The sequence below is a fragment of the Bufo bufo genome, chromosome 6 (assembly GCF_905171765.1).
Source record: "Bufo bufo chromosome 6, aBufBuf1.1, whole genome shotgun sequence".
Classification (NCBI taxonomy): domain Eukaryota; kingdom Metazoa; phylum Chordata; class Amphibia; order Anura; family Bufonidae; genus Bufo; species Bufo bufo.
In genome coordinates, this window is record NC_053394.1 from 132,139,043 (window position 1) to 132,163,859 (window position 24,817).

The 24,817-nt window shown below is 47.2% G+C and overlaps 2 protein-coding genes across 2 annotated transcripts in view; one reads left to right on the plus strand and one right to left on the minus strand.

Moving 5' to 3' along the window:
• Positions 1 to 17,014, minus strand: part of PRPF6 (pre-mRNA processing factor 6) — a 37,898-nt gene extending 20,884 nt beyond the window's left edge. Inside the window, 15 exon segments of the mRNA XM_040435143.1 lie at positions 792 to 914; positions 1,262 to 1,480; positions 1,686 to 1,804; positions 1,895 to 2,057; positions 10,750 to 10,906; positions 11,008 to 11,102; positions 11,457 to 11,612; positions 11,697 to 11,813; positions 11,815 to 11,874; positions 13,159 to 13,237; positions 14,898 to 14,945; positions 14,947 to 15,014; positions 15,125 to 15,208; positions 15,210 to 15,288; positions 16,776 to 17,014. Coding sequence (XP_040291077.1) covers positions 792 to 914; positions 1,262 to 1,480; positions 1,686 to 1,804; positions 1,895 to 2,057; positions 10,750 to 10,906; positions 11,008 to 11,102; positions 11,457 to 11,612; positions 11,697 to 11,813; positions 11,815 to 11,874; positions 13,159 to 13,237; positions 14,898 to 14,945; positions 14,947 to 15,014; positions 15,125 to 15,208; positions 15,210 to 15,288; positions 16,776 to 16,942 — 1,734 coding nt within the window. The 5' untranslated portion in view covers positions 16,943 to 17,014.
• The window catches only part of SAMD10 (sterile alpha motif domain containing 10), a 196,630-nt gene that overhangs the window by 96,343 nt on the left and 75,470 nt on the right, over positions 1 to 24,817 (plus strand). The window lies entirely within an intron of this gene.

Consider the following 24,817-nt stretch of genomic DNA (forward strand, 5'->3'; position numbering starts at 1 on the left):
GTTTGTGTGGACACCGTTTGCCTCCCTAGTCTTAGGATGTGAAGTCCAATTTCACTTGCAGTACAGAATGGATCACTACGAGCCATTCTTCTAACCAGATGATCCATCTGTGCAGAGGTTCACCTCTATGCACCTCTTGCTGTCATTCCAGTTTGTCTTTGTCCTCCCAACCACCAGGACACGCAACACTGAACAGTGCTGACATTTTGGCCTAGGAGCATAGTGATCTGCCGGAGTGATGAACCGAGGTCTCTCAGTTCATGGATTCTGTTCTTCTCAGTTTGTGACAAGTTGCGATAACTGGCACGTCGATGAACAGAAGGCATCGCACAATCATCCTACACAACTTCTGATTTTTGAGATTTCATTTGGCTAAAAACTTTGCTTTCAATTTGGATTTTATGCCCCTCTAACATGCCACAGATTGGAGCTAGGCGCTTGAAATTTTGACCATCTGCAGATCTTAGTGACATCTGCTACCTCCTCAATTTGCACCACCTTACGGCTTTGTCCTTATTGGCGTTACTATTTCAATGTTGAGTGTATTTTAAAACATAGCAAGAGAAAAAAAAAATAATATCTGTATTTTTCCTAATTCTGACCATTTTCCTATGAATAAGAACTACACATTTTAGTTATATAGCCCCGTGTCCCAGAAAAACCTGAGGTAGACTCATAAATTTAAAAAGAAATGAATAAAAATCACCTTAAATATTGATAATTCCAAAAAGTAAAATTTTGCTTTGGTCATGAAAGGCCAAAATACCCTCAAGTGTTAATATACAACTTACACTGTCAGCATCTTCCATCCACGTGTGCTTCCGGTCCTCTTCCTCTATGCCAATACCGATGACTGCTCTCACTACCGCCTGGCATGTCACCACACTGCCAGCTTTGTCGCATTCCTCCGCATCCTATAGAGTGACAGAAAACCACAATGAAGATAGAGTTTTACCATTCTGTTGCATTACACTAAAATATGCACCATAAATCTAAGCTGGTGTTGTCCCATCTTGTTGTTTACGCAACTACCACTGCAGTGAACTGGAAGCTGTGCAAAAAGTGTAGTTACGGAAGCAGCGTAGCTTTTGCCGCTACGCCACTTGTGTAGCTACAAATCACTACAATAGAAGTTACAGAAACCGCAAAGTGCCAGCCCACTGAGCCAGCGCTCAATCCTATTTCACTGTGGAAATGGTGAGATGGGACAATCCCTTTACATTACAAAATTAGGTGCATCCCCACCCCATCTGCAGCCAACCTGTATCCACTGTTCCCGATTGATCTCTACTCCATTCGCTCTTAGAGAGGTGATGGCTCTGTCTACAATCTTCTCCACCATCTGAGTGTTCCCATTGGCTTCTTCCAGCTTGGCAGCTGTAATCCAAATATGTCTGTCGGTGGGAATGTTTTCACGTGCCTTATTCAAGACCTTGCGGGCATTCTCATAGGTTTCAAGCCTGGCAAGGGCCAACCATAGCTGCAGAATATAAAAGGTAACATGTAAGAAGGCAACATTTAATAGGGTTCTAAGTGAAGGCATTTCAGCTAAATATAATAGACTGTTCTGATCCAGATATGGTACCATCAGGACAAGGCACTACAGCCAGAGAGAATCTAAAAAGACAATGCCACAGCATCAAACTTTTGCATCTGCCTTAGTTTCCAGCCTGAAGTAGACTTACCTCTACACTGGTGGGGCAGCACTCCACAGCACGGCTCAGCATGATACGAGCATCCTCTGGTTCCTCCAGCTCCACAGCTGCTTTCCACAGACGCACAGAATTCGGGACGTGTTCCAGAGCTGCTCAAGTCAAGAAGCAGCAGATGAGTAAAGAATGGGTAATGAATGAGAAGACAACCTAGGAAGGTGACTGTATACGGCACTAATTACCTTTTCGTAAGACACGTTTTTTGGCACGGAGATCGGTTTCCAGCTCTGCAGCTCTGATATAAATCCGGACAGACTGTGGGAGGTGACAGATGGCCTGAGCAACCACCGCTTTTGCTGTGTCTCCAGGTTGCAGCCGAGCAGCCTCCAACCAGACATCTTCACTCTACAGAAAAAAAATTACATTAAAAGGGCCGGAAGCGGACATGAGCGGACGCACTTAGCTGAGCTCCGGACCCAAACCCCAACTTCACAGTAATCCTGTACTTTAACTGCCGCAAAAATTTCATCCAGATAGGGTAGGAGGTCGGGAAGGACCCGTAGCGCAACTATGGCCCGTAACAGAGCAGTCGGCCGCGGAACGACTTCGGGAGTTTGCCCGCGTGGAAGACCAAGATGGCGCCGGTCCTCATTCACCACCTCCGTACGGGATTAGAGACGGCAATGCACATGAAGAGGCGGTAAACGCAGCCACAGAGCAGTCCCTGAAGCAGGTCACTGAGCAACTGCTGCAAGCGATTGCTACCTGCTGCTCATCAATGGTGGGTAAGCTGTAGGAGGTGACTGTGGATATTGGCTTGCTACGCCATGATATGCAGGCCATCGTGAACGCATTAAAGAGACCGAAAACAGGATCTCAGAGGTGGAGGATCGTGTAACACCGCTCCCCGCAAAAATTCACGAGCTGGAACAAAAAGTTAATTTCTGGCAGCAAAAATGTGACGACTATATGAATTGCACAAGGCGCAATAATTTGCGGATCATTGGTCTACCTGAAAAGTCAGAGGGTATAACCCCTGTGCGTTTGTCACGTTTTGGCTCCGTAATACCTTCCCGGAGGCAACGTTTTCAACAGCCTTCATTGTTGAACGCGCACATCGTGTTCCCGCCAAACCCCTTCCACCGTGGGCTCCTCCAAGACCTCTACTGGCGAGATTGTTAAACTCTACGGACAGAGATCATGTGCTGCAAATGGCGCGCAACAAACAGGAGCTGAAGTATGATAATAACACCATCATGATCTTCCCAGACTTTCAGCACGGTGAAAAGACGACTCCGGGAGATGAACTTATCCTACTCTATGGCTTACCCGGCTTGATTAAGAGTGGTGGATGGGGACACAAGCCGGTTCTTCAACACTCCTGAGGAGGCCACAGGCTGGCTAGATGGCAGGAACGCCAGACCTCCATGATGAGAATCCACATAGTTCCTCACTACCAGCTGCTAGAGTGGGATGTTCAAACCTGGACTCTGGGGACCTGCATGGACATTTGCACTGACTAAGTGTCCACATTTTTTAAGGTCTTTTATTTACCATAGATCTCACTTCCAAACTAGTCCCCACGTGGGATGAAGTGATCGAGCTCATAGTTAGTCAGAGCGGGAAAGCTGAGATTGGCAGGGAATTGTACATGAGGCTGCAATGACCACTGAGGTCACTGCTACTACTTAGGCATTGATGAAACAGTGTGAATGTATGTAATGATTCTGATAGTTTGCATATAAAGAGGTTTTGGAACCGCGCTGCTAGAGACTATGTCTCCCGGTCAACAGTGGATAGCTTAGGGCACCAGCCCCTCTCCTCTTCACCCAAAGGATCCGATCTTCCCCAGACCTCCTCCTCTACAGGGTTAAAGAAGATTGGCAGAATAGTGAAGCACCCTTTGCAATCTTTTCATAAAAGGTTTTATTCTACTCACAAGAGTCGGTAGACAAAAGGCATATAGCACAAAACAATCGTCACGTTCCTGCCCGACCCGGGTTTCGCTGCCTCGCTTCTTCAGGGGCGAGGCAGCGAAACCCGGGTCGGGCAGGAACGTGACGATTGTTTTGTGCTATATGCCTTTTGTCTACCGACTCTTGTGAGTAGAATAAAACCTTTTATGAAAAGATTGCAAAGGGTGCTTCACTATTCTGCCAATCTTCTTTAACCCTGTAGAGGAGGAGGTCTGGGGAAGATCGGATCCTTTGGGTGAAGAGGAGAGGGGCTGGTGCCCCAAGCTATCCACTGTTGACCGGGAGACATAGTCTCTAGCAGCGCGGTTCCAAAACCTCTATCTGTATAAACCAGTGTGAACGACCTACCCCACTATTCCGGGACCAGCAGCAGCGCAAGTAACTGTCCGTGTTGGGACACAGGACTGACTTTTCTTTTCTGATAGTTTGCATGTTCGGGTTCCAGATCTGGATGCTATTAGAAGTTAGGAATTGGGTCCTTCGTTACTAGGTTATATTTTTAAAAGTAAGATACGAGTTATATGGTGCTATTGGTGATTCACCATTCGCACACCCCGTTTTCTTGAAGTGCCACACAATCGGTGAAGCGTCTTGTCTTTAGCAGTCAAGAGTGTTACAGGTGTTTTAGTGTTAAACCATGCAGACGCTTTTCACCCATACCACGTTACACTTGATTGTTCAAATGTTGTGCATTAGGTGCCAGATCGGGAGGGATAGGTTACAGAGAGGGAGATAGGGGGGCAACAAGGTCATTTTCATTAGATTATCATGTCGGAAAAACGTATAATGCCCTGGAACATTAGGGGACTGGGCAGTACCAGAAAACGCACCATGGTCTTTTCTGCAATCAGAAGATTCAATCCACATATACTCTGTTTGCAGGAAACCCACCTAACGGCAGATACTACTAGATGTACACAGAAACCCTGGGTCCAATGGGCGCAACATTCATGTTATTCCAGCTTGTCTAGAGGGGTATCACTGCTGGTGCATACGTTTCTTAGATGGGAAATAGAGGCCCAGCCAGATTGACCCGGCTGGGAGATTTGTGTTTGTAGCTGCCTATATTAACTGTGTACTGTATGTCATTCTGGGTGTATACATACCGCCGCCCTCCTCTCTTCAGATTGTTCAGCAGGCCGTGAGCTTTGCGGCTTCATATCCCTCAGCTCATATGGTCTGTCTTGGTGACTAATATGACCTTAGACAAGGACTTCGATAGACACCACTTGGCTGAGGCCTCCGATAACCGCCCCAGTAATATAACATCTCTGCCCGCATTGATGGGGGAGGTGGGATGGATGGACATGTGGCGACTTAAATACCCTGAAACTAGGCAATATTCGTGCCAGTCGACTAGCCACAATGCACTGTCACGAATAGATTACGCCTTTAGTAATTCACCTATGTGCTCACTGACATATTGTATAGAATATGGACCAAGGGGCATATCCGATCATTCACTGATACAGATGGTGTTACGGATGGGAGGGGATGGGATCAGACGCTCAACACGGATAAATCCCTTCTGGCTGTCCATGTTTGGACCTTCTGATCGCATTCCTGACCAGTTGAAAGTCTTTATAGAGGGGCATGGAGATGTCACAGACTACTCATTACTTTGGGAGACTATGAAGGCATACCTTAGGGGATGCCTGAGATCCACCATATCTTTCATCAAAAAATCGGCAGCTAGACAGGAAGAAAGACTGGCAGGGGAATGCTCTAAACTAGAAGCAGCATATATTGCTGACCCCACTGATTTGAATAGGGAATCTTGGTTCTCTCTGGGGAGTCAGTACCTGACCCTGCTTAAAGAGAAAGGCCAACGTAAAATGTTCTTCACAAAACAAACATACTTCGAATTGGGCAATCAATCTAGTAAATTGCTCGCTCATATAATCAGACACAATCAGGCATCCCCGACGGTATCAAGGCCTCAGATGGTCAGATGTTATCAGACCCTTAACCTATAGCTGGTAGGTTTCAAGAGTACTATAAAGATATGAAACTAAAGTAAACTATGAGACGGATGAGGTCACACAGTATCTTGATGATCTGGTATTCCCCACACTGCCACAGGAGGCAGTAGGTGGCTTAGAAGCCCCTATATCCATTCAGGAATTAGCGGATGCTATAACACAACTAGCTAAGGGTAAATCACCCGGCCCTGATGGACTTCCTCTAGAGGTTTATGTTAAATATGCTGCTCACATCAACCCATTGCTAATCCGTATGTATGAGGACGCGTTTCATAAAGGCTGCTTGGCACCATCATAGTGGTTCTTCTTAAACCGGGTAAGGATCCAAATGAGTGTGGATCGTATTGACCGATATATTTATTGAATATCGATTATAAAATCATAGCAAAGATTCTGGCCATGCGCCTTGGAAAAGTGGCTAGCATGTTGGTTCATCCGGATCAGTCTGGATTCTTGCCCGGTAGATCTACCACTGATAATATCAGACGGGTACAGGTAGTAACTCAAATTGGATTACAGAAGGGGGAACGCTGGGCATTAGCGTCTCGACACCGCAAAGGCATTCGACTCCGTTGAGTGGCCCTTATCTATTTCAGGTTCTTCAAAAATTTGGATTCGGCCCTAATTTTATCCACTGGATAGCAATGTTATACAAACATCCCAAAGGCAGGTATATTGGTCAATGGGTCGATGTCCGATAGCTTCAGCTTGGGGCGAGGTACGCGACAGGGATGTCCTCTGTCCCCGCTACTGTTCGCCTTGGCCATAGAGCCGTTGGCTATGCGAATCAGAATAGACCAACAATTTCATGGAATGTGCATAGGAGAGCAGGAGGATAGAGTCGGCTTATATGCTGATGACATGGTGTTATTTATGTCTCAGACAGAATCCACACTCCCCAGAGCAATCTCTATAATTGAGGCATTTAGCCAGTATTCTGGACTGAGGATTAACTGGTCCAAATCGACCTTGTGTCCCCTATACTCACTAGACTATGCATTCCCCCAGGGAGAACTATCCGTGGTGCCTAGCTATAAATATCTGGGTATATATATATATATATATATATATATATATAACCAAGGATGCCTCCTCCTTCCACATATTGAATATTCACCCTCTCCTAGAATACTGCAAAGATAAATTTAGGGCATGGCGAGGGCTACCACCCTCAGTATCTGGGAGAATTAATTTAATAAAATTAATTGTCCTACCCAAATGCCTGTATATATTGCAACACGCCCCCTATGTGGTCCCAAAGACATTCTTTCAGAAACTCGCATCCTTGATGTCACCTTTCATTTGGGGTACAAATAGACCGAAGCTGTCTATACTAAACTTGACGCGTCCTAAGAAGGAAGGTGGCATGTCTTTACCAGATATATTACCTAGCTGGGCAACTGAGAAATATAAAGTCCTGGTTATTACCAACTGGCACTCTGTGCAGACAAGAGCGTCATCTTGCTGAAGACTTAGATCTCACTACTCTATGGCCAGTTCTAGAACAGTTCTAAAACAACCTAAATTGTTTCCCCGTAGGCTGCTACCTATTCACAGGGTCTGATCTGGTGGAGACCCCGGCCTGGGATAACCCCATGTTTCCTGATCTGATGTTACTGCAGGACGGCGCATTTTGGAAGGAGCGTGGGGTTGTCACTCTGGGGGACTTGTACAGTGATAACATCTTTAATGATTTTGAGTCTCTAAGTGGCAGACACGAGTTACCCAGGAATGCATTCTATAGGTTTCTGCAAATTAGACATGCTACGCAAACACCTCAGTCCTATTGTCCACATTCCCGATGATTGGAGTCATATGCTCTCAAGGCCCACGTGGCTTTATATCGGCACTTTACACCGATCTCCTATTTGTCAAACTAAGAGGTAACCCGAGGCAGGCGCTGTCAAAATGGAGGATAGTAATCCCAGATTTGTCTGATGAAGACAATGAGGAAATTCTAGAATCTCCCACACTAGTATCGCCAGCCATAAAAGATAAATTCATACAACTATGCATAATACATCAGAGCTATTTATCCCCACTGAGGCTGCACAGGATGGGCAGGCTTGCCCACTCCAGGTGCCATAGATGTGCATCAGAAAATGCTGATTTTTGGCATCTTATATGGGCTTGCCCATATGTAAATACATTTTGGGAGGAGGTGGTGACTCTACTCACAGACCTGTTGAGGTGTACAGTACCACTTCACCCCAAGGTTTGCCTCTTTGGTATACTGGACGAGATCCTATACTCCCATCATACCAGGATATTTTTGAGAGAAACCCTATTTTTGGCACGAAAGGCGATAGCCATTAGATGGATGGGAGACAGAGCACCCACATTAACACAATGGAAACTATTGGTCAACACTGTGATCCCGTATGAGAACATAGTGTTCAAAAACAGAGGCTGTATACCTAAATTCCAAAAGGTGTGGGGGGTATGGTGTTCATCTACACCAGCGGTGGGGAACCATTTTGCTGCCAAGGGCCATTTGGATATTTGTAACATCATTCGGGGGCCATACAAAATTCTCAATAAAAATTTTTTACTGCTGTATTTGGTCAAACATATAATTGACTTAGGGATAAGTTACAGAAATTGCACTTCAATTAAAATAATCTAGAGGGCTGTATTTTTGCAGCACAAAATAGCGCCTGCACTATTTATATACAGTATATTACATACAATACAGGCGCCATATTGACCACACATAGCAGTCTAATTTTTAAGTTCAGAATGTTACTTATTTGACATTAATGGCAGGAAGCTAAACCCAGGGGGTCCAGAGAGGGGTTCACCCAGCTTTCACTCTCCCTGCCTCTTTCTTCGCAACTGTCCCTGCCTTTGTCCCTTTCTCAGCAAAATATCTGCCCCCACCTCCATCAGCCTGAAATCAGCCTCCTATCAGACCCCCCAGGCCTACATCAGCCTCAGATCAGACTCCCATCAGACCTCTAAGCCTCAGATTAGACCCCAATCAGACCCTTCCTAGCTTCAGATCAGACTCCCATCAGACCCCCAGCCTCAGACCAGACCCGGATCAGACGCCCAGCCTCAGATCAGCCCCCATCAGACCCCCCAGGGTCAGATCAGCCCCTATAAGACCCCCCAGCCTCAGATCAGACCTTCATAATACCCTCCCTAGCCTCAGATCAGCCCCCATCAGACCCTCCCCAGCCTCAGATCAGCCCCCATCAGCCCCCCTAGTCTCAGATCAGACCCCTATCAAACCCCAGCCTCAGATCAGACACCCCCAGCCTCAGATCAGACCCTCCCAAGCCTCAGATCAGACCCCCATCAGACCCTCCCCACCCTCCTTTAGCCTCAGATCAGCCCCAATCAGACATCAGATCAGATACTGTATTTAAGATAAACAAATAAACTTACCTCTCCAGCTCCGTACGGCGCTGCCTCTTGGCAGATTCACTTACCCTCCCTGTTCTTCTTCCTGCCGCACTATATTGTCACCTCACACCGCACAGCGTCAGGTCATAGTGCACGTCTACGTGCACTGCGTCCTGACGCTGGATGTGTCAGGACACAGTGTGGGGCTGAAAGAAGACTAGGGAAGGTGAGGACAGCCAGTGCAGTGCTGTTCTCACCTTCCTGTGCCTCCCGTATGCTAATGACCGCTTCCATAATGGAAGGGGTCATAAGCATTTTCACATTATGTTCTGGCAGGGGGCCGGGGGCCACATGAAATGATACCGTGGGCCGCATACGGCCCTCGGGCCGGAGGTTCCCTACCCCTGATCTACACAAACACTTAAGGCTACTTTCACACTAGCGTTCAGGTGTCCGCTCGTGAGCTCCGTTTGAAGGGGCTCACGAGCGGCCCCGAACGCATCCGTCTGGCCCTAATTCATTCTCAGTGGACGCGGATCCGCTCAGAATGCATCCGTCTGCCAGCGCTCAGCCTCCGCTCCGCTCAGTGAGCGGACACCTGAACGCTGCTTGCAGCGTTCGGGTGTCCGCCTGGCCGTGCGGAGGCGAGCGGATCCGTCCAGACTTATAATGGAAGTCAATGGGGACGGATCCGTTTGAAGATGACACCATATGGCTCAATCTTCAAGCGGATCCGTTCCCCATTGACTTTCAATGTAAAGTCTGAACGGATCCGCTCAGGCTACTTTCAGACTTAGAAAATTTTCTAAGTAATAATGCAGACGGATCCGTTCTGAACGGATGCAAACGTCTGCATTATCTGAGTGGATCCGTCTGATGAAACATCAGACGGACCCGCTCCGAACGCTAGTGTGAAAGTAGCCTTACTCTGCTCGCAGATTGACAAAGGCATTGCAGACTAGACACCTGTAATGTTTGACAGGATAGAAGAGATGGGAATTAACAGACCTAGATGTACCACCTCTGTTATCATTGCTACCACTATTTTTGTGATCTGGTCCTCCCCTCTAGAGATAGGAATGAATCTCCCGACACGGCACAGGTGTTGAATGTTTTTTTTTTTTTTTCGGTTTATTTTCTCTTATACAACTTATTTTTATTATGCTGATGTACATTATAAGGTTATATTTGAACCTGAAAGACATTGGATTTAACTTTATGTGTTCAAAAAGGGTATTTCTATTCTGTAAGGTGATAGCATACTGCCAGGATATGAGGATATTACTTTATTATAGGTGGGAGTCCAAACTCTGATACACCCACCAAAACTAAGAATGAAGGGGTCACGGTGCTGATTTAGCACTGCACAACAGTAGAAAATGGAATGGGGCTGTATGGCAATTTGCTGTAAAAGATGCAAGTACAGCCCCGCACTGAAAACCTAAAAAGCAGACGCAAGGCTATACCATAACTGTGGCCCCAGAGGTCAGACCACAACCGCTCATAGAGATTGGAACATCAATTTAACACTACTATATTTGATGCAACAATAACTATAATAAAGACACTATATTATTTACAGAGGTTTCTAGTCCTATACCCTATTTGGGCATATGGATATAACAGAGAGTCACCCTTGTCCATAAGCTAAGGCAGAAAGGCACAGCAAAGGGTGGCTCTCACTCTGGAGGACAAGTCATAACCTTGAAACAAATGGGCTTCAAGTAATATTCCATTTTTTTCACCCTTTAACAGCCATCTGGTCATCAGAACATGTAAGTATATGCTCACCTTAGGACACATCTCTGTGCCTTTCATGATGAGATTCCGGGCTACTTGCAGTTTGCCTGTGACCTCTTCCAGACGAGCAGAAGCAATCCAGGCTGGTGGATGGTGAGGGTTAGTCTCTCGTACAGACTTTAGTAGTAGACGGGCTTTCTTAATATCACTGGTAAGAAAAAAAAGAAAAAATCATCCTGAGAACGCATCCTTTAATAAAAAAGACAAGGTTTTTTTTTTGTGCAATTAAGCCACAATGAACACACTTACTTGATGTCTCCTCCATGTGTTGGGATCATGGAGTTCAGGTCAGTCAGGTAACCTTTAGGATCCACCACCGTCTGACCACTGACAGAGTCAGAAACCTAGTAAAGTTGTAGAATAAAAAGGTAATGATCATATTTTGCTAATCCTTAACATACCAATCCTAATAGAAGTTAAAAGGGTTGTCATCAGCATGTGATCAGTGGGAGTCTGACGCCCAGCACCCTCGCTGATCAGCGTCACGGCCTTCCTGCAGCTTAAAAAGCACAGTGCCGTCCACTGGATAGTGGCTGTGCTTAGTATTGCAGCTCAGCTCCATTCACTTGAATGGGACTAAGCTGCATCTAGGCCGTGTAACCTTTGAACACTGGCCTAGGAAGGGACTGTGGAGCTCAGAGTGCCGCAGTCTCTTCAAACAGCTTATCAAATTAATTCTCTTTTTAAAATGCCCTCACCTGACTCAGCCTCATGTCCATCAGAGTGTTTCTGGCCTGACCAATCTTCCTCATATCCAGGTCTCCAGAACCAGGTGTCATTAGCCCAGGAGTCATTCTCCCCTGGGATGGGGTGTTTAATCCCCCAGGAAAAGGGGTATTTAGGCCTCCAAATTGCTAAAGAGAAAAAATAAATAAGATGCTCTGAGTTGTTGCACTTAAGGAGTAAAAATCATCAGCACAAAGACAATGCACACTTACCGTCTGCCGTGGATCAACAGATGTGTGATTCTCACCAGTCTGTAAATGTTTGGCGAAGAAGCTGTCAGGGACTGGGGTCAGTTTCTCATGGCGAGGATTTCTCTGCCGCTTATTGCGGGGCGTCTCCGACCTCTGGGATGCTGAGCCACTCCTCCTCAGTCACTTCAGCCAGTTTCCTCTGGAGATGGAAAAAATATTGGTGACCCCAGAAAAGTTTTACAGAGAAGATGACTGCAGGAGGCCTTAAAGGGGTTTTCTGGTTTTTGATACTGATGACCTATCCTAGGATAGGTCATCGTATCTGATCGGTGGGGTCTGACACCAGGGACCACCACCGATCAGCTGTTTGAGAAGGAACCAGCGCTCATTGTGAGCACCGCGGCCTTCTCTGTGCTCACCAAGCACGGTGCTGTACACTGTATAGGGGTTGTGCTTGGTATCGCAGCTCAGCCCCATTCACTTCAATGGGGCTGAGCACAATACCAAGCACAGTCACTATAAAATGTATGGTACTGTGCTTGGTGAGCACAGAGAAGGCCACGGTGCTCACAGGAGCGCTGCTGCCTTCTCAAACAGCTGATTGATAGGGGTCCTGGGAGTCACACCCCCAAAGATCAGATACTGAGGATAGGGTCATCAGTAGTAAAAATCCCAGAAAAACCCTTAAAAAGGGGTATCTGGTTGTAGCAACCTAAGGTAACCATCAGTGGGGTCCAACCGGTGGCATCCCCAACGATCACAAAGACGGCAGGTCAAGCATGTGCACGACTGCTCCATTCATCTCCATGGGAGTTCCAGAGATAGCCAAGTAGAGCGAGCGCTCAGCTATCTCCGGAACTTCCATGGAAATGAATGAGTGGCAGTGTACAAGCTCACCTGCAGCTCCATCCATTCCAGGTGGGGTGGCCCCACAGGGTACAGGGTCATCATTTCATGATCAGTGGGGGTCCTGTGGTAGGACCCTAACGATCTAATAGTTATCCCTGTTCTTTGGATAGCTGATAGATCGCTACAACCGCAATAACCCTTTAAGTGCAGACATACTTGGCAACTGCATACTTGACATCTTAGAACTTGTGCACACTACCTGCAATTTCTTCAGCAATTATTTTGCAGATTAGCACCCAAAGCCATTTCGGAGGAGAATGGCCCTATTTATGGAGCGGAGTGAGAATAATTCGGAATGCACTCGGAAAACATCTGTATTTTGCAGATTAATTGTTGCAGACCGAAATACACATGAGCCTTAGGCTGCAGCCATATTTATTTCTATTACATTCAGCATGTCTTAGTGTTATCTGTTAAACCTGAGAGAGAAAGAATCCACTATGCAACATAAAAACCAGCCACATAATAATGGCTGACAACAGTAGTTGGCAAGAGAAGTGTGGAAACACAAACCACTGAGCTGGGTTCCCAAGAGGAGCAGACACTTACCATCTGTGGCTCCAGGTTTGCTTACCTTTAAATCAGAAAACTGCTGCTGGATTTTGGGTCTCTTCCATGCGTATTTCTCGATTTCCTCTTTCTCTCTCAGCTCTCTTAACAGAAGAGGAGGAGCGGCCGTTACATTCGTGGAAGCATTCTAAGCAAATGCATTATGACCTCTATAGGTCAGACATCATGGAAAACTCAGGAGAAACATTACAGGAAAAAAGAGGAGGGCGCTAGAAGTGACAACCACAGATTCAAGAGCATTCACAAGACACCAGAGTTAGGCCCCTTTCACACGGGCGAGAATTCCGCGCGGGTGCAATGCGCGAGGTGAACGCATTGCACCCGCACTGAATCCGGACCCATTCACATCATTGGGGCTGTTCAGATGAGCGGTGATTTTCGAGCATCACTTGTGCGTTGCGTGAAAATAGCAGCATGTTCTATATTCTGCGTTTTTCACGCAACACAGGACCCATAGAAATGAATGCGGATGCGTGAAAATCGCAAGCATCCGCAAGCAAGTGCGGATGCTGTGTGATTTTCACCCATGCTTGCTAGGAGATGATAGGGATGAAAGCAACCCCGGACCCCATTAAAGTGTATTCCCTGTATTATTTTCCCTAACATGGTTATAAATGAAAATAATATCATTCTTTAATTCAGAATGCTAAGTAAAAGGTCCGTTGTGGGGTTAAAAATAAAAATAAATATAACTCACCTCATCCACTTGTTCGCGCAGCCGGCATAGTCTTCTTTCTTCTTCTTTCAGGACCTGCAAAAGGACCTTCGGTGACGTAATCGCGCTCACCACGTGGTGAGCGCGATGACGTCACCAAGGTCATTTCCAGCAAGGTCCTGCAAGAAGAAGAAAAAAGAAGACCAGCCCGCTACGCGATCAAGTGGATGAGGGAGTTACATTTATTTTTAACCCACAATGGACCTTTTACTTAGCATTCTGAATTAAAGAATGATATTATTTTCCATTATAGCCATGTTATAATGGAAAATAATAAAAATATACATAACACCGATCCCAAACCCAAACTTCAGTGAAGAAGTCCGAGTTCGGGTAACAGTCAGTTTTTTATCATGCCGCGTGCAAAATGCATTGCACACCGTGCGATAAAAACTGAACATCGGAACGCAATCGCAGTCAAAACTGACTGCAATTGCGTACCTACTACGCACAGTTTTCCCACAACGCACCCGCATCCTAATCGGCCCTCACACGCGACGCCCGTGTGAAAGAGGCCTTAGAGGACGACTTGACCGTGAAAACTGCATTAGGGTTTTATGATCAGTGGAGGGCCGACCGCCAGGATCCTGCGATAAGCACAGCAACCCATCAGATGAACATTTGTTTCATTGAGATAAGTTGGGGGAAGGGGGGGGGGGGGGGGGGGGGGGGGGTTCTTGTTGAAATGTTAATTTCCCAGAGAACAGTTGTTTCATGGAGACAAACCCTGTGCTTTTTCACTAATCAGGGGTTATGGAAATCATGACGGAGGATCCCAGTTTGTACAAGCAGCACCAGAGGTCCTTATATTACAGGGTGAGTCATTCAACCAGCCGAAGCAGGGGAAAGTCTGGCTGGTAGCTACTGCCCCATGCAAAATTCAACTGTTTGTCGGGGGCGATGAGCCGATTGCCTTAATGGCCACATTCTCAAAGCTGTTGTCTCTAATGAAACAACCCTATAGACAGTAAAGAGATTTCGAGCACAGGGTGAGTGACCATCATCCCCTCACAGTGTAGGTAACTCACCATCTTTCCTTCCTCCTCTCATCCATCCTCTTGTCTAGTGCAGCTAGATGCGTCAGCCTCCTCATCGTCCTTCTCGTATGGGCCACTGGAGAACAAGCTTCCAGCGTAGCCATTAAACTGAGGATTGGGATAAGATAGGAGGGAGACGGTTATGACAATGAAGAGGAGAATTAAATCTCAGGTTGATGTGAAGATTTCTATGAAATGACAGTAATCCTTATAATCACCTCATCATAATTTGTGTCATTCAAATCTTCATCATCATCATCTTGATTCTTCTTCATCTGGTCACCCACTGTCCTCTTCCCTGGGCGGTGCATGACGATCGTCCACTGGGTCATTGGCATCACGGGCCGGACCGATATCAGAACGGGTGGTGAAGCCTGTGGCACTAAAGAAGACAGGGAAAAATCTAATTGGACTCTCTTTCGATAACTGTAATTTACAAGGTCTATACTATACCCACCTTTCCTCATGATCCCCAGCACCGCCAGGCTCCGCCACCCCTCGCCATGTCCTGCAGCGCCAGGCTCCGCCACCCTCGCCATGTCCTGCAGCGCCAGGCTCCGCCACCCCTCGCCATGTCCTGCAGCGCCAAGCTCCGCCACCCCTCGCCATGTCTGCAGCGCCAAGCTGCCGCCACCCCTCGCCATGTCCTGCAGCGCCAAGCTCCGCCACCCCCTCGCCATGTCCTGCAGCGCCAAGCTCCGCCACCCCTCTGCCCATGTCCTGCAGCGCCAAGCTCCGCCACCCCTCGCCAGTCCCTGCAGCGCCAAGCTCCGGCCACCCCTCGCCATGTCCTGCAGCGCCAAGCTCGCCACCCCTCGCCATGTCCTGCAGCGCCAAGCTCCGCCACCCCTCGCCATGTCCTGCAGCGCCAAGCTCCGCCACCCCTCGCCATGTCCTGCAAGCGCCAAGCTCCGCCACCCCTCGCCATGTCCTGCAGCGCCAAGCTCCGCCACCCCTCGCCATGTCCTGCAGCGCCAAGCTCCGCCACCCCCTCGCCATGTCCTGCAGCGCCAAGCTCCGCCACCCCTCGCCATGTCCTGCAGCGCCAAGCTCTTGCCACCCCTCGCCATGTCCTGCAGCGCCAAGCTCCGCCACCCCTCGCCATGTCCTGCAGCGCCAAGCTCGGCCACCCCTCGCCATGTCCTGCAGCGCCAGAGCTCGGCAACCCCTCGCCATTGTCCTGCAGCGCCAAGCTCCGCAACCCCTCGCCATGTCCTGCAGCGCCAAGCTCCGCAACCCCTCGCCATGTCCTGCAGCGCCAAGCTCCGCAACCCCTCGCCATGTCCTGCAGCGCCAAGCTCCGCAACCCCTCGCCATGTCCAGCAGCGCCAAGCTCCGCAACCCCTCGCCATGTCCAGCACCACCAGCTTCACAACCCCTCGCCATGTCCAGCACCACCTGGCTCCACAACCCCTCGTTATGCCAAGTACCACCAGGCTCCGCAACCCATCACCATGCCCAGCACCACCAGGCTCCGCAACCCATCACCATGCCCAGCACCACCAGGCTCCGCAACCCATCACCATGCCCAGCACCACCAGGCTCCACAACCCCTCGTTATGCCAAGTACCACCAGGCTCCGCAACCCATCACCATGCCCAGCACCACCAGGATCCGCAACCCATCACCATGCCCAGCACCACCAGGATCCGCAACCCATCACCATGCCCAGCACCACCAGGATCCGCAACCCATCACCCTGCCCAGCACCACATGCTCTGCAACCCCTCCACAGCACACCCCCAGTAAGCCTCTCACCATGCCTTCTCTCTGTCCAACCCGTGCCCCACCAACCATTGTATACTGCTCCACGTGCCGGTGATCCCACTGCCTTGCCCAGTTCCTCAACACACAGTCCCAGAATCTTACCCTCTGCCCAGACCCGGCACATAACCCAGCGGGGCCGCCATGCCCAGAAACGGCTTCTTCTTCTTGTTCATGGTGCCGGTGATAGACGCAGTGAGGCCTGATGTCCCACCAGGGTTACCGGCTCCTGAGGGCCCAGGGCCACTTCCTGAGGACGAGGAGGCCGCCATCTGCCCAATACTCAAAAGCGACACCACAATGTATCCCACAAGGCACTGCACCCTGCGAGATGGTAACTTCCGGCGCCGGCGGTGCTGTCACAACGTAACCATAAAGGTGAGCACTAGGGGGAGACAGAGCTCTCTAGACGGGGCCGGTATTGGGGTGGACTGGCGGCTTCTCGAACATGGCCGCGGCTGCTCTGCGTTACTGCAGTGAAAACTGATTAGGAATGTCTTACCATATTATTATCGGTGCTTTATACCGGCCGAGGCTTTCACTGACATAAATAGAAATTATGTGGTTTATTTTTTTTTTGTTTTAGCTCCAGGAGTGTGTGTGGACTGTTATGTGAATAAAAAAAAAATCACACACCAGAAGTCTTGTTTGTAGGTGAAGTGTGCGCATTTGATTAAACAACTTTAGTCAGAGAAAATAATTGAAAAGATTAATTTGGAATTTCATTAAAATTCTAAGTTTGAAATGATGTAGTACCATATAGTAGTCCATAGGTGGAGCTATTCCGATACACTGCACGTAGCAGGGTTGGAAATGCAGCTATGTGGTTCTTTTGTGAGATGTAGGAGAGCTGAGTTCGTCATTAGGCACAATTCATGGTGATTTCCCGAGGAAACTTTGTAACCAGTCACTATGTGCCATTTATAAATCTGGTGGCTTCTTACATGGTTAGAACACCCTTTGGCCTCCCTTAGGCACCAGTTATGGGTACAGCTGCTAAGCTCTGCTCCCCTGTACCAGGCGCTGCAGTACAATACCAACCATCCGGTGTCCCCTGTGCTGCCAAGGTGTCAGAGTATCAGATATTTCAAAGTATGTGGGACATGTGTACACCCTGCTTTGAAGTTCATGCCTCTTCATGAAAGCTCACACCCTTTCTCCGTGAGCACATATGGGCGCCGGGCTGTATACATTGGGCATGGTGGCTGGCACAATCTTTGATCATATGTGTGGACGCAGGAGTGTTGTGCCACATGAGATCGCTGAGATTCAGTGGAGTATATTAGGTGTTTTGGGGCCTTGTGTTGCTCAGGCCGCTTTTACACAATGGGGTAGATTTATTAACTCTGGGGTAAAGCAGAACTGGCTCAGTTGCCCATAGCAACCAATCAGATTTCACCTTTCATTTTCCAAAGGATCTCTGAAAATGAGAGGTGGAATCTGATTGGTTGCTATGGGCAACTAAGCCAGTTTTCCTTTACACCAGTTTGAGAAGTCTCCCCCAGTCAGTGTTTGGTCAGTGATTTCCACCAGTTATTGCGAGCCAAAACCAGATGCAGGTCAAAAACTCAGAACAAGAGCAAATCTTTCCATTAGGGCTCATGCACCCAGCCATGGCTGTATTGCGGGCCACATACAGGGGCATCCCGCACCACGGATCGTGGACCCATTCACTTGAATGGCTCCGCAATCACGGAGATGTGGAACGGAGGCACGGATCGGAAGCACTACGGAGTGCTTCCGTGGGTTTTCTGTCCATGCCTCCGCACCGCAAAAAAGTAGTGTATGCACTACTTTTTTTGCGGTGCGGATCGCGGACCCTATTGAATGGGTCCGCGATCCACATGCGGCTGCCCCACGGTCGGTGCCCATGCAAATTGCGGTCCGCAGCATGGGCCCAGTCAGCACACGGTCGCGTGCATGAGCCTTTATACCTTATTTCTCTGAAGGCTGCACACCTGGTTTTGGCTTGCAATCACTTTTTAAGGCCTCATGCACACGGCCGTTGGGCGGCTGTTTCGTGCATTGGGGACTGCAATTTGCAGTCTCCAAAGCACGGGCACATCCGCAGGACGGATCGAGACCCATTCAACTTAAATGGGGCCGTGATCCGTCCGCACAGCAGTGTATTCGTGACGTCACCGGCTCTGATGGGCGGGCCTATCTGTTTTCCAGGCTAGGGCAGCGCTAAAGCCTGTCCATTAGTACTGGTGACATCACCGGGCTCACTACTGGGCGGAAGACTTCGCCTAGCAGTCCCTATGGAGAGCCCGTTACATCACTGGATCTCCAAAAAAAACAACTTTGCCCGCGCAATTCAGCGCAAGGCAAAGGAGAGCATTGGAGCAATGCTTGATGCTGATGTCATGGGGGGTCGGAGGGGTGAAGATGGGGATATACAGTCCGGGTTTAGCTCTGAACCCAGACAACCCCTTTAAGGAAAATTCAGACGTTTTCTCACTTTTGCGCCTTATTCCGTCCTATTTATGTAGGTGTGTCTTTTTTTGCTCCAGATTTTGTCGTAAAAAACAGTCTAATTTCTATTCCCCTCCAGAGCGAGCGTTTCTTTCCTCTGTTTTAATGGTGATTTGTGCCACATTTTGCCTGCTTTCATGGAGATGTGCGCTAATTTCAGCTCACTTGCGCCACTTTTATGTACAAACTTATTAGACCAGTTTTAGTGAATATGAATCTGTCTTACAAGAAAACGACCACTAGAGGTCAGACTTCAGACTTATCCTGATTTATGAAAGGATAATAAATGAAGACAGACTTTGCCAATACGCCTGTTTTTTTTGTTTTTTTTTACTCCAAAAAAGATGAGCTTAGTAAATGTGACCCTGAGACCTCATTCACATTTCTGACGTGTGCTGTCCACATTTGATATGGACAGTACATGTACCTATTGATTTTAAAGGGGCCAATAGCAGGCCGCGCTGGGTACAAGCTTCCGTAGCATTGCAGGTGACGCTAGGGAGGCTCATTCCTGTCGTGGCCTGCCATTGGCTGTCCATTAGTATGCCGTCCTTGAGTGGAACACCATGTTGGCCACACATCAAAAACCAACTGTAGGCCTCATGCACACGGCTGTATTTGGTTCTGCATTTTTTTGGGTCGCACATGGACCCATTCATTTTCTATGGGCCACCAAAAATGCAGACAGCACACATATGTCATCCATGGGCTATCCGAATCCGTCCTAGATTTGCATTTAGGCGCATGGACTGCTGAAGGAGTCGCCTAATTTATTACGAAACCTGCGCCTCGCTATAAATTAGGCGCATCTTCCAGCAGTGCAGGGGACTCTGGTCTTGCTAAATCTGCCCCACGTGTCATTAGCATTAGTTCAAAAAAAGTCCCATGCTTATGTTAAGATCACTATGAAGACTCTAAGCAGGTAGGTGTCTAATATCATAGCATACACCTACCTGCTTTTTAAGGCTTCTTTGAAATCCCTGACAGTAGCATGGAACAATTTTTCTGGGAGTTGTAGTCTCACCAATGGCTTGAGTGATACAAAAGCAATGACATAGGCCGTTCCTTCATCCTTCGGCCACTAGGGGCACTGTTGTTCTGTTGGACTCGTGATAATTTATGCAAATCTGTTGTTCTTCACGACTACGGCTTCATTGAATATTTATAGAGTAAAAAAAAAGTGTGAAAAAAACAAATCATGTGAGACAGTGCTAGATATAGCGTGACAATATTGAATTTAACTATACATTGTCAATGTCTATGATAAATTCCATGATGTCGGGTGCGGTAAGGTGGTCATAGACATAAAAATCCCATTACTGGAGTTTTCTGAGTACAGACATTGATTGTCTATCGTCACAGGGGGACAATCGCTAGAACAAGGTGGCAATAACTTACCCAACCAGTATCAGTGGTCAGGTTCACAGCTATAGGGTGGGGGACAATTGTACCTGTCCCACTGGGACTCTAAAGCTTTAGGGGACCCAAAGGCCACTCTGCAAACTAAAGAAGACACCAGTATTATAAATGCCACACATTAGGTTGGGGCCCTGCTACATTGCTTCGGGGCCCAGGAGCTTCAAGTTACACTGAGAGTGTCTCTCTGCTCTGGCTACTATAAGGGGGTCTCAACGAAGGTTCACCCTCTCTATTTCTCCATAGACTGTAATAGGGCATAGTAAAGAGTTTCCATATTGATGGGTCCTCGACAGCCCAACTGTCTCTCCTTCGCTTCCACTGGGTAGATTATATATGGCGCCGAATTAGGGCTGGGCAGTATGGCCTTAAAGGGGTTGTCCGGGCTTTTACTATTGATGACCTATCCTCAGGATAGGTCATCAATATAAGATCGGCGGGGGTCCGACACCCGGGAGGCAGAGGGAGCCGCATCCCTCTGCCTTCACTCACAGGTGCAGCAATCGGCGTTGATCACTGTTAGTGGCAGGCGGGTGCCGGCTGTATGAGGCTCGCTCCATACACAGTTAAATCATAACGCGTGAAGGGGTAATTTACCACGTCTGGGAAAACGGGGGAATAAAATTCTTTGTGGAGTAAAATAAAAAATAAATTAAAAAAACAGAATTCCGCCAAGGTTTTTTGGGGTTTTGACATCACAGGGTTCACTTTGTGCTAAAAATGATCTGACGTCCTTATTCCTGCCAGCTCAGTACGATTGCTTAGTTTTTATTTTGTTTAAGTACTTTAAAAAATAATAAAAACCTTTGAAAAAATCGAACGTTTCTTTGCATCGCCATATTCTGAGAGCTATAACCTTTTTATATTTCAGTCTACAGAGCTATATGTGTTTTTTTTTTTGCGGAGTGAACTGTAGTTTTTATTGGTACCATTTTGGGGAATGGTAAATGTATGGGAACTGGGGGTGAGATGTCTTGTAGGTGCACTGCAGACACACTGTGACAGCCTGCTGACACTCCATGGGAATCATGGACCTTGGATAGCATATGATGGACATTGCAGACTCCACAATGGAAATGAGGGGAAATATGTTATTTATTTATTCACTGCTAGAAATATCATATTTTATTTTCATGTCTCAGTTATATAAAAACATGAGCAACCCCTGTAAATGGCCTAAAATATCAAATGAATGGATACCCACCTGTTTCATTCCCTGCTTCTTCAAGCGCTCTGGTCCTCCCGATGCTGACATCATCTTCTTGGCTTCAGCAGTGACGTTTCGTGCATAGGTCACCACTGCAGCTAATCTCTGGCCTCAGCTGTGCACAGGACGTCTCTGCTGAGGCCAGAGATTGGCTGCAGCGGTGACCTGTGTGCACAGAACGTCACCGCTGACTCCATCATCCTATGCTGGCCACAGCACCTACACCTCCTACCTTACACCCGCACCAAACTCATAATAACGAGGGCACCCCAACATCAGGGTGTGCCCCGATAGAAGGAAGGGTGCACCCTCCTATCACTGCCCTGGCCCTAGGGAGCATCTATGTGAGGATTGCCACTGCGAATGTGTATTATTGCTGCCAGAGCCACTACCACTCCTATCCTCCGCACCTCCTGGGCTGCGGCAGAAGCAGAGGAGAAAAATGGTAAGGGCTCATGCACATGAACATGGTTTGGTTCCGCAGACCCATTCACTTCAGTTGGGCCGCAAAGGATGCGGACAGCACTCCATGTGCTGTCCGCATCCGTTGTCCGCATCCGTTGCTCCGTTCCGTGTGGACAAGAATAGGCATTTCTATTACGGGCAGCATCTGTGTTTTGCGGACCGCAAAACACGGCGTGGCTGTGTGCATGAGCCCTAATGCTAGTTTCACACCTCCGGTGTGAATTCCGTCGGGCTGTTCCTCCGCATTATCTCCCGGAATGCAGCCGGATCTCCGCCCAACTCTATTATAATTAACATGGCCGGTGGGCATTCTGTTGGCATCCGGCAGTGCTAGATCCAGTAAAATTTGCAGGTGTGAAACTAGCCTAAGTACAGTTGAAACCAGAAGTTTACATACACTATATAAAAAGACACACATGCATGTTTTTCTCAATACCTGACATGAAATCAGAATAAACCCTTCCTGTTTTTGGTTAATTAGGATTACCATAATTATTATTATTTGCCAAATGCCAGATAAATGAGAGAGAGAATGTTTTAAGGCATTTTTATTACTTTCTGCAAAGTTAAAAGTTTAGATACATTGCATTAATATATTTGTTACCATTGCCCTTAAACTGTATGACTTGAGTCAAACATTTTGGATATCCTTCCACAAGCTTCTCACAATAGTTGGTCGGAATTTGGGCCCATTCCTCCTGACAAAACTGGTGTATCTGAGCCATGTTTGTTGGTCGTCTTGCTCGCACCTGCCTTTTCAGCTTTGTCCATAAATCTTCAATAGGATTGAGATCAGGGCTTTGTGATGGCCACTCCAAAACATTGACTTTGTTATCCTTAAGCCAGTTTGTAACCGGTTTCACAGTATGCGTCGGGTCATTCTCCATTTGGAAGACCCATTTCCGCCCAAGCTTTAACTTCCTCGCTGATGTCTTGAGATGTTGCTTGAGTAGTTCCACATAATCTTCTTTCCTCATGATGCCATCTATTTTGTGAAGTGCACCAGTCCCTCCTGCAGTAAAACAACCCCACAACATGATGCTGCCACCCCCGTGTTTCACAGTTGGGATGATGTTCTTAGGCTTCAAAGCTTCTCCCTTTTTCCTCCAAAGGTAACGATGGTCATTATGGCCTAAAAGTTGAATTTTAGTTTTGTCAGACCACAGGACATGTCTCCAAAAATGTAGGTCTTTGTTCCTGTGTGCATTTGCAAACATTAATCTGGCTTTTTTTATGTTTCTTTTGGAGTAATGGCTTCTTCCTGGCAGAGTGGCCTTTCAGCTCATGTTGACACAATCTTACCAGCTTCCCAAGCTCTTTTTCTTGGGTTGATATGTACATGTCGGACCAAAGCACGTTCATCTCTGGGGACACAGAACCCGTCTCCTTCCTGAGCGGTATGATGGCTGACATTCCATCTTGTTTGTACAGATGAAGGAGGCACCTTTAGATATCTTGAAATTGCACCCAAGGTTGAGCCAGACTTGTGCAAGTCCACAATTCTCTTCCTGATATCTTGGCTGATTTCTTTAGACTTTCCCACGATGCTACAGAAAGAAGCAGTGTATTAGGTGTGCATTTAAATACATCCACAGGTGTGTCTCTAATTAACTCAGATGTTGCCAACAAACCTAACAGAAGCTTCCAAACACATGACATCATCATATGGGCAGTCCAGAATTGTTTAAAGTCATAGTAATCTTAGTGTATGTAAACTTTTGACATTGCAGAAAGTAATAAAAATGCCTTAAAAACATTCTCTCTCTCATTATTCTGGCATTTGGCAAATAATAATTATAGTAATCTTCATTGACCAACAGGAAGGGTTTATTCTGATTTCATGTCAGATATTGAGAAAAACATGCATATGTGTCTTTTTATATAGTGTAATGTAAACTTCTGGTTTCAACTCTATATATTCCTTTGTTATTTTAGGCAGTTTACAGAGGTTGCCCGAGTTTTTCTATATCTCAGACAACCCCTTTAACAAAATGCTAAGTGAACAAATAAGTGGAAAATGTAAATCAGTTCCAAGTACAATGTTCTTGCACCTGATTGGGCCCCTAAACCTCTGGGGCCCACAGCAACTGCTGTTGTTGCTATGGATATAGTTACACCCATGGCTTGCTCAAATCCTTCTTTCTCTTCATGTAATCCCAGACAGACAATGACCCCAAACACTTCTATACTATTGCAGTCTACGGTATAAGGAATCAAATGATTGCACATTCAAGTTCACTAAGGGGGAGTAAACAAAAATGGTATAAAAAATAAAATTCAAATCACCCCCTTTCCCAAGTTTACATATAAAAATAAACTATTGAAAAAAAAACGGAATAAAAACTATATAAATGTGATATCGCTGTAATCATACTGACCCACAGGGCTCGTTCACACGACCATGCCGTTTTTTGCGGTCCACAAATTGCGGATCCACAAAAAACGGATGCCGCCCGTGTGCCTTCCGCAATTTGCTGAACGGAACAGGAGGCCTATTATAGAAATGCCTATTCTTGTCCGCAAAACAGACAAGAATAGGACAGGACTTATAATTTTTGCGGGGCCACGGAACGGAGCAACGGAT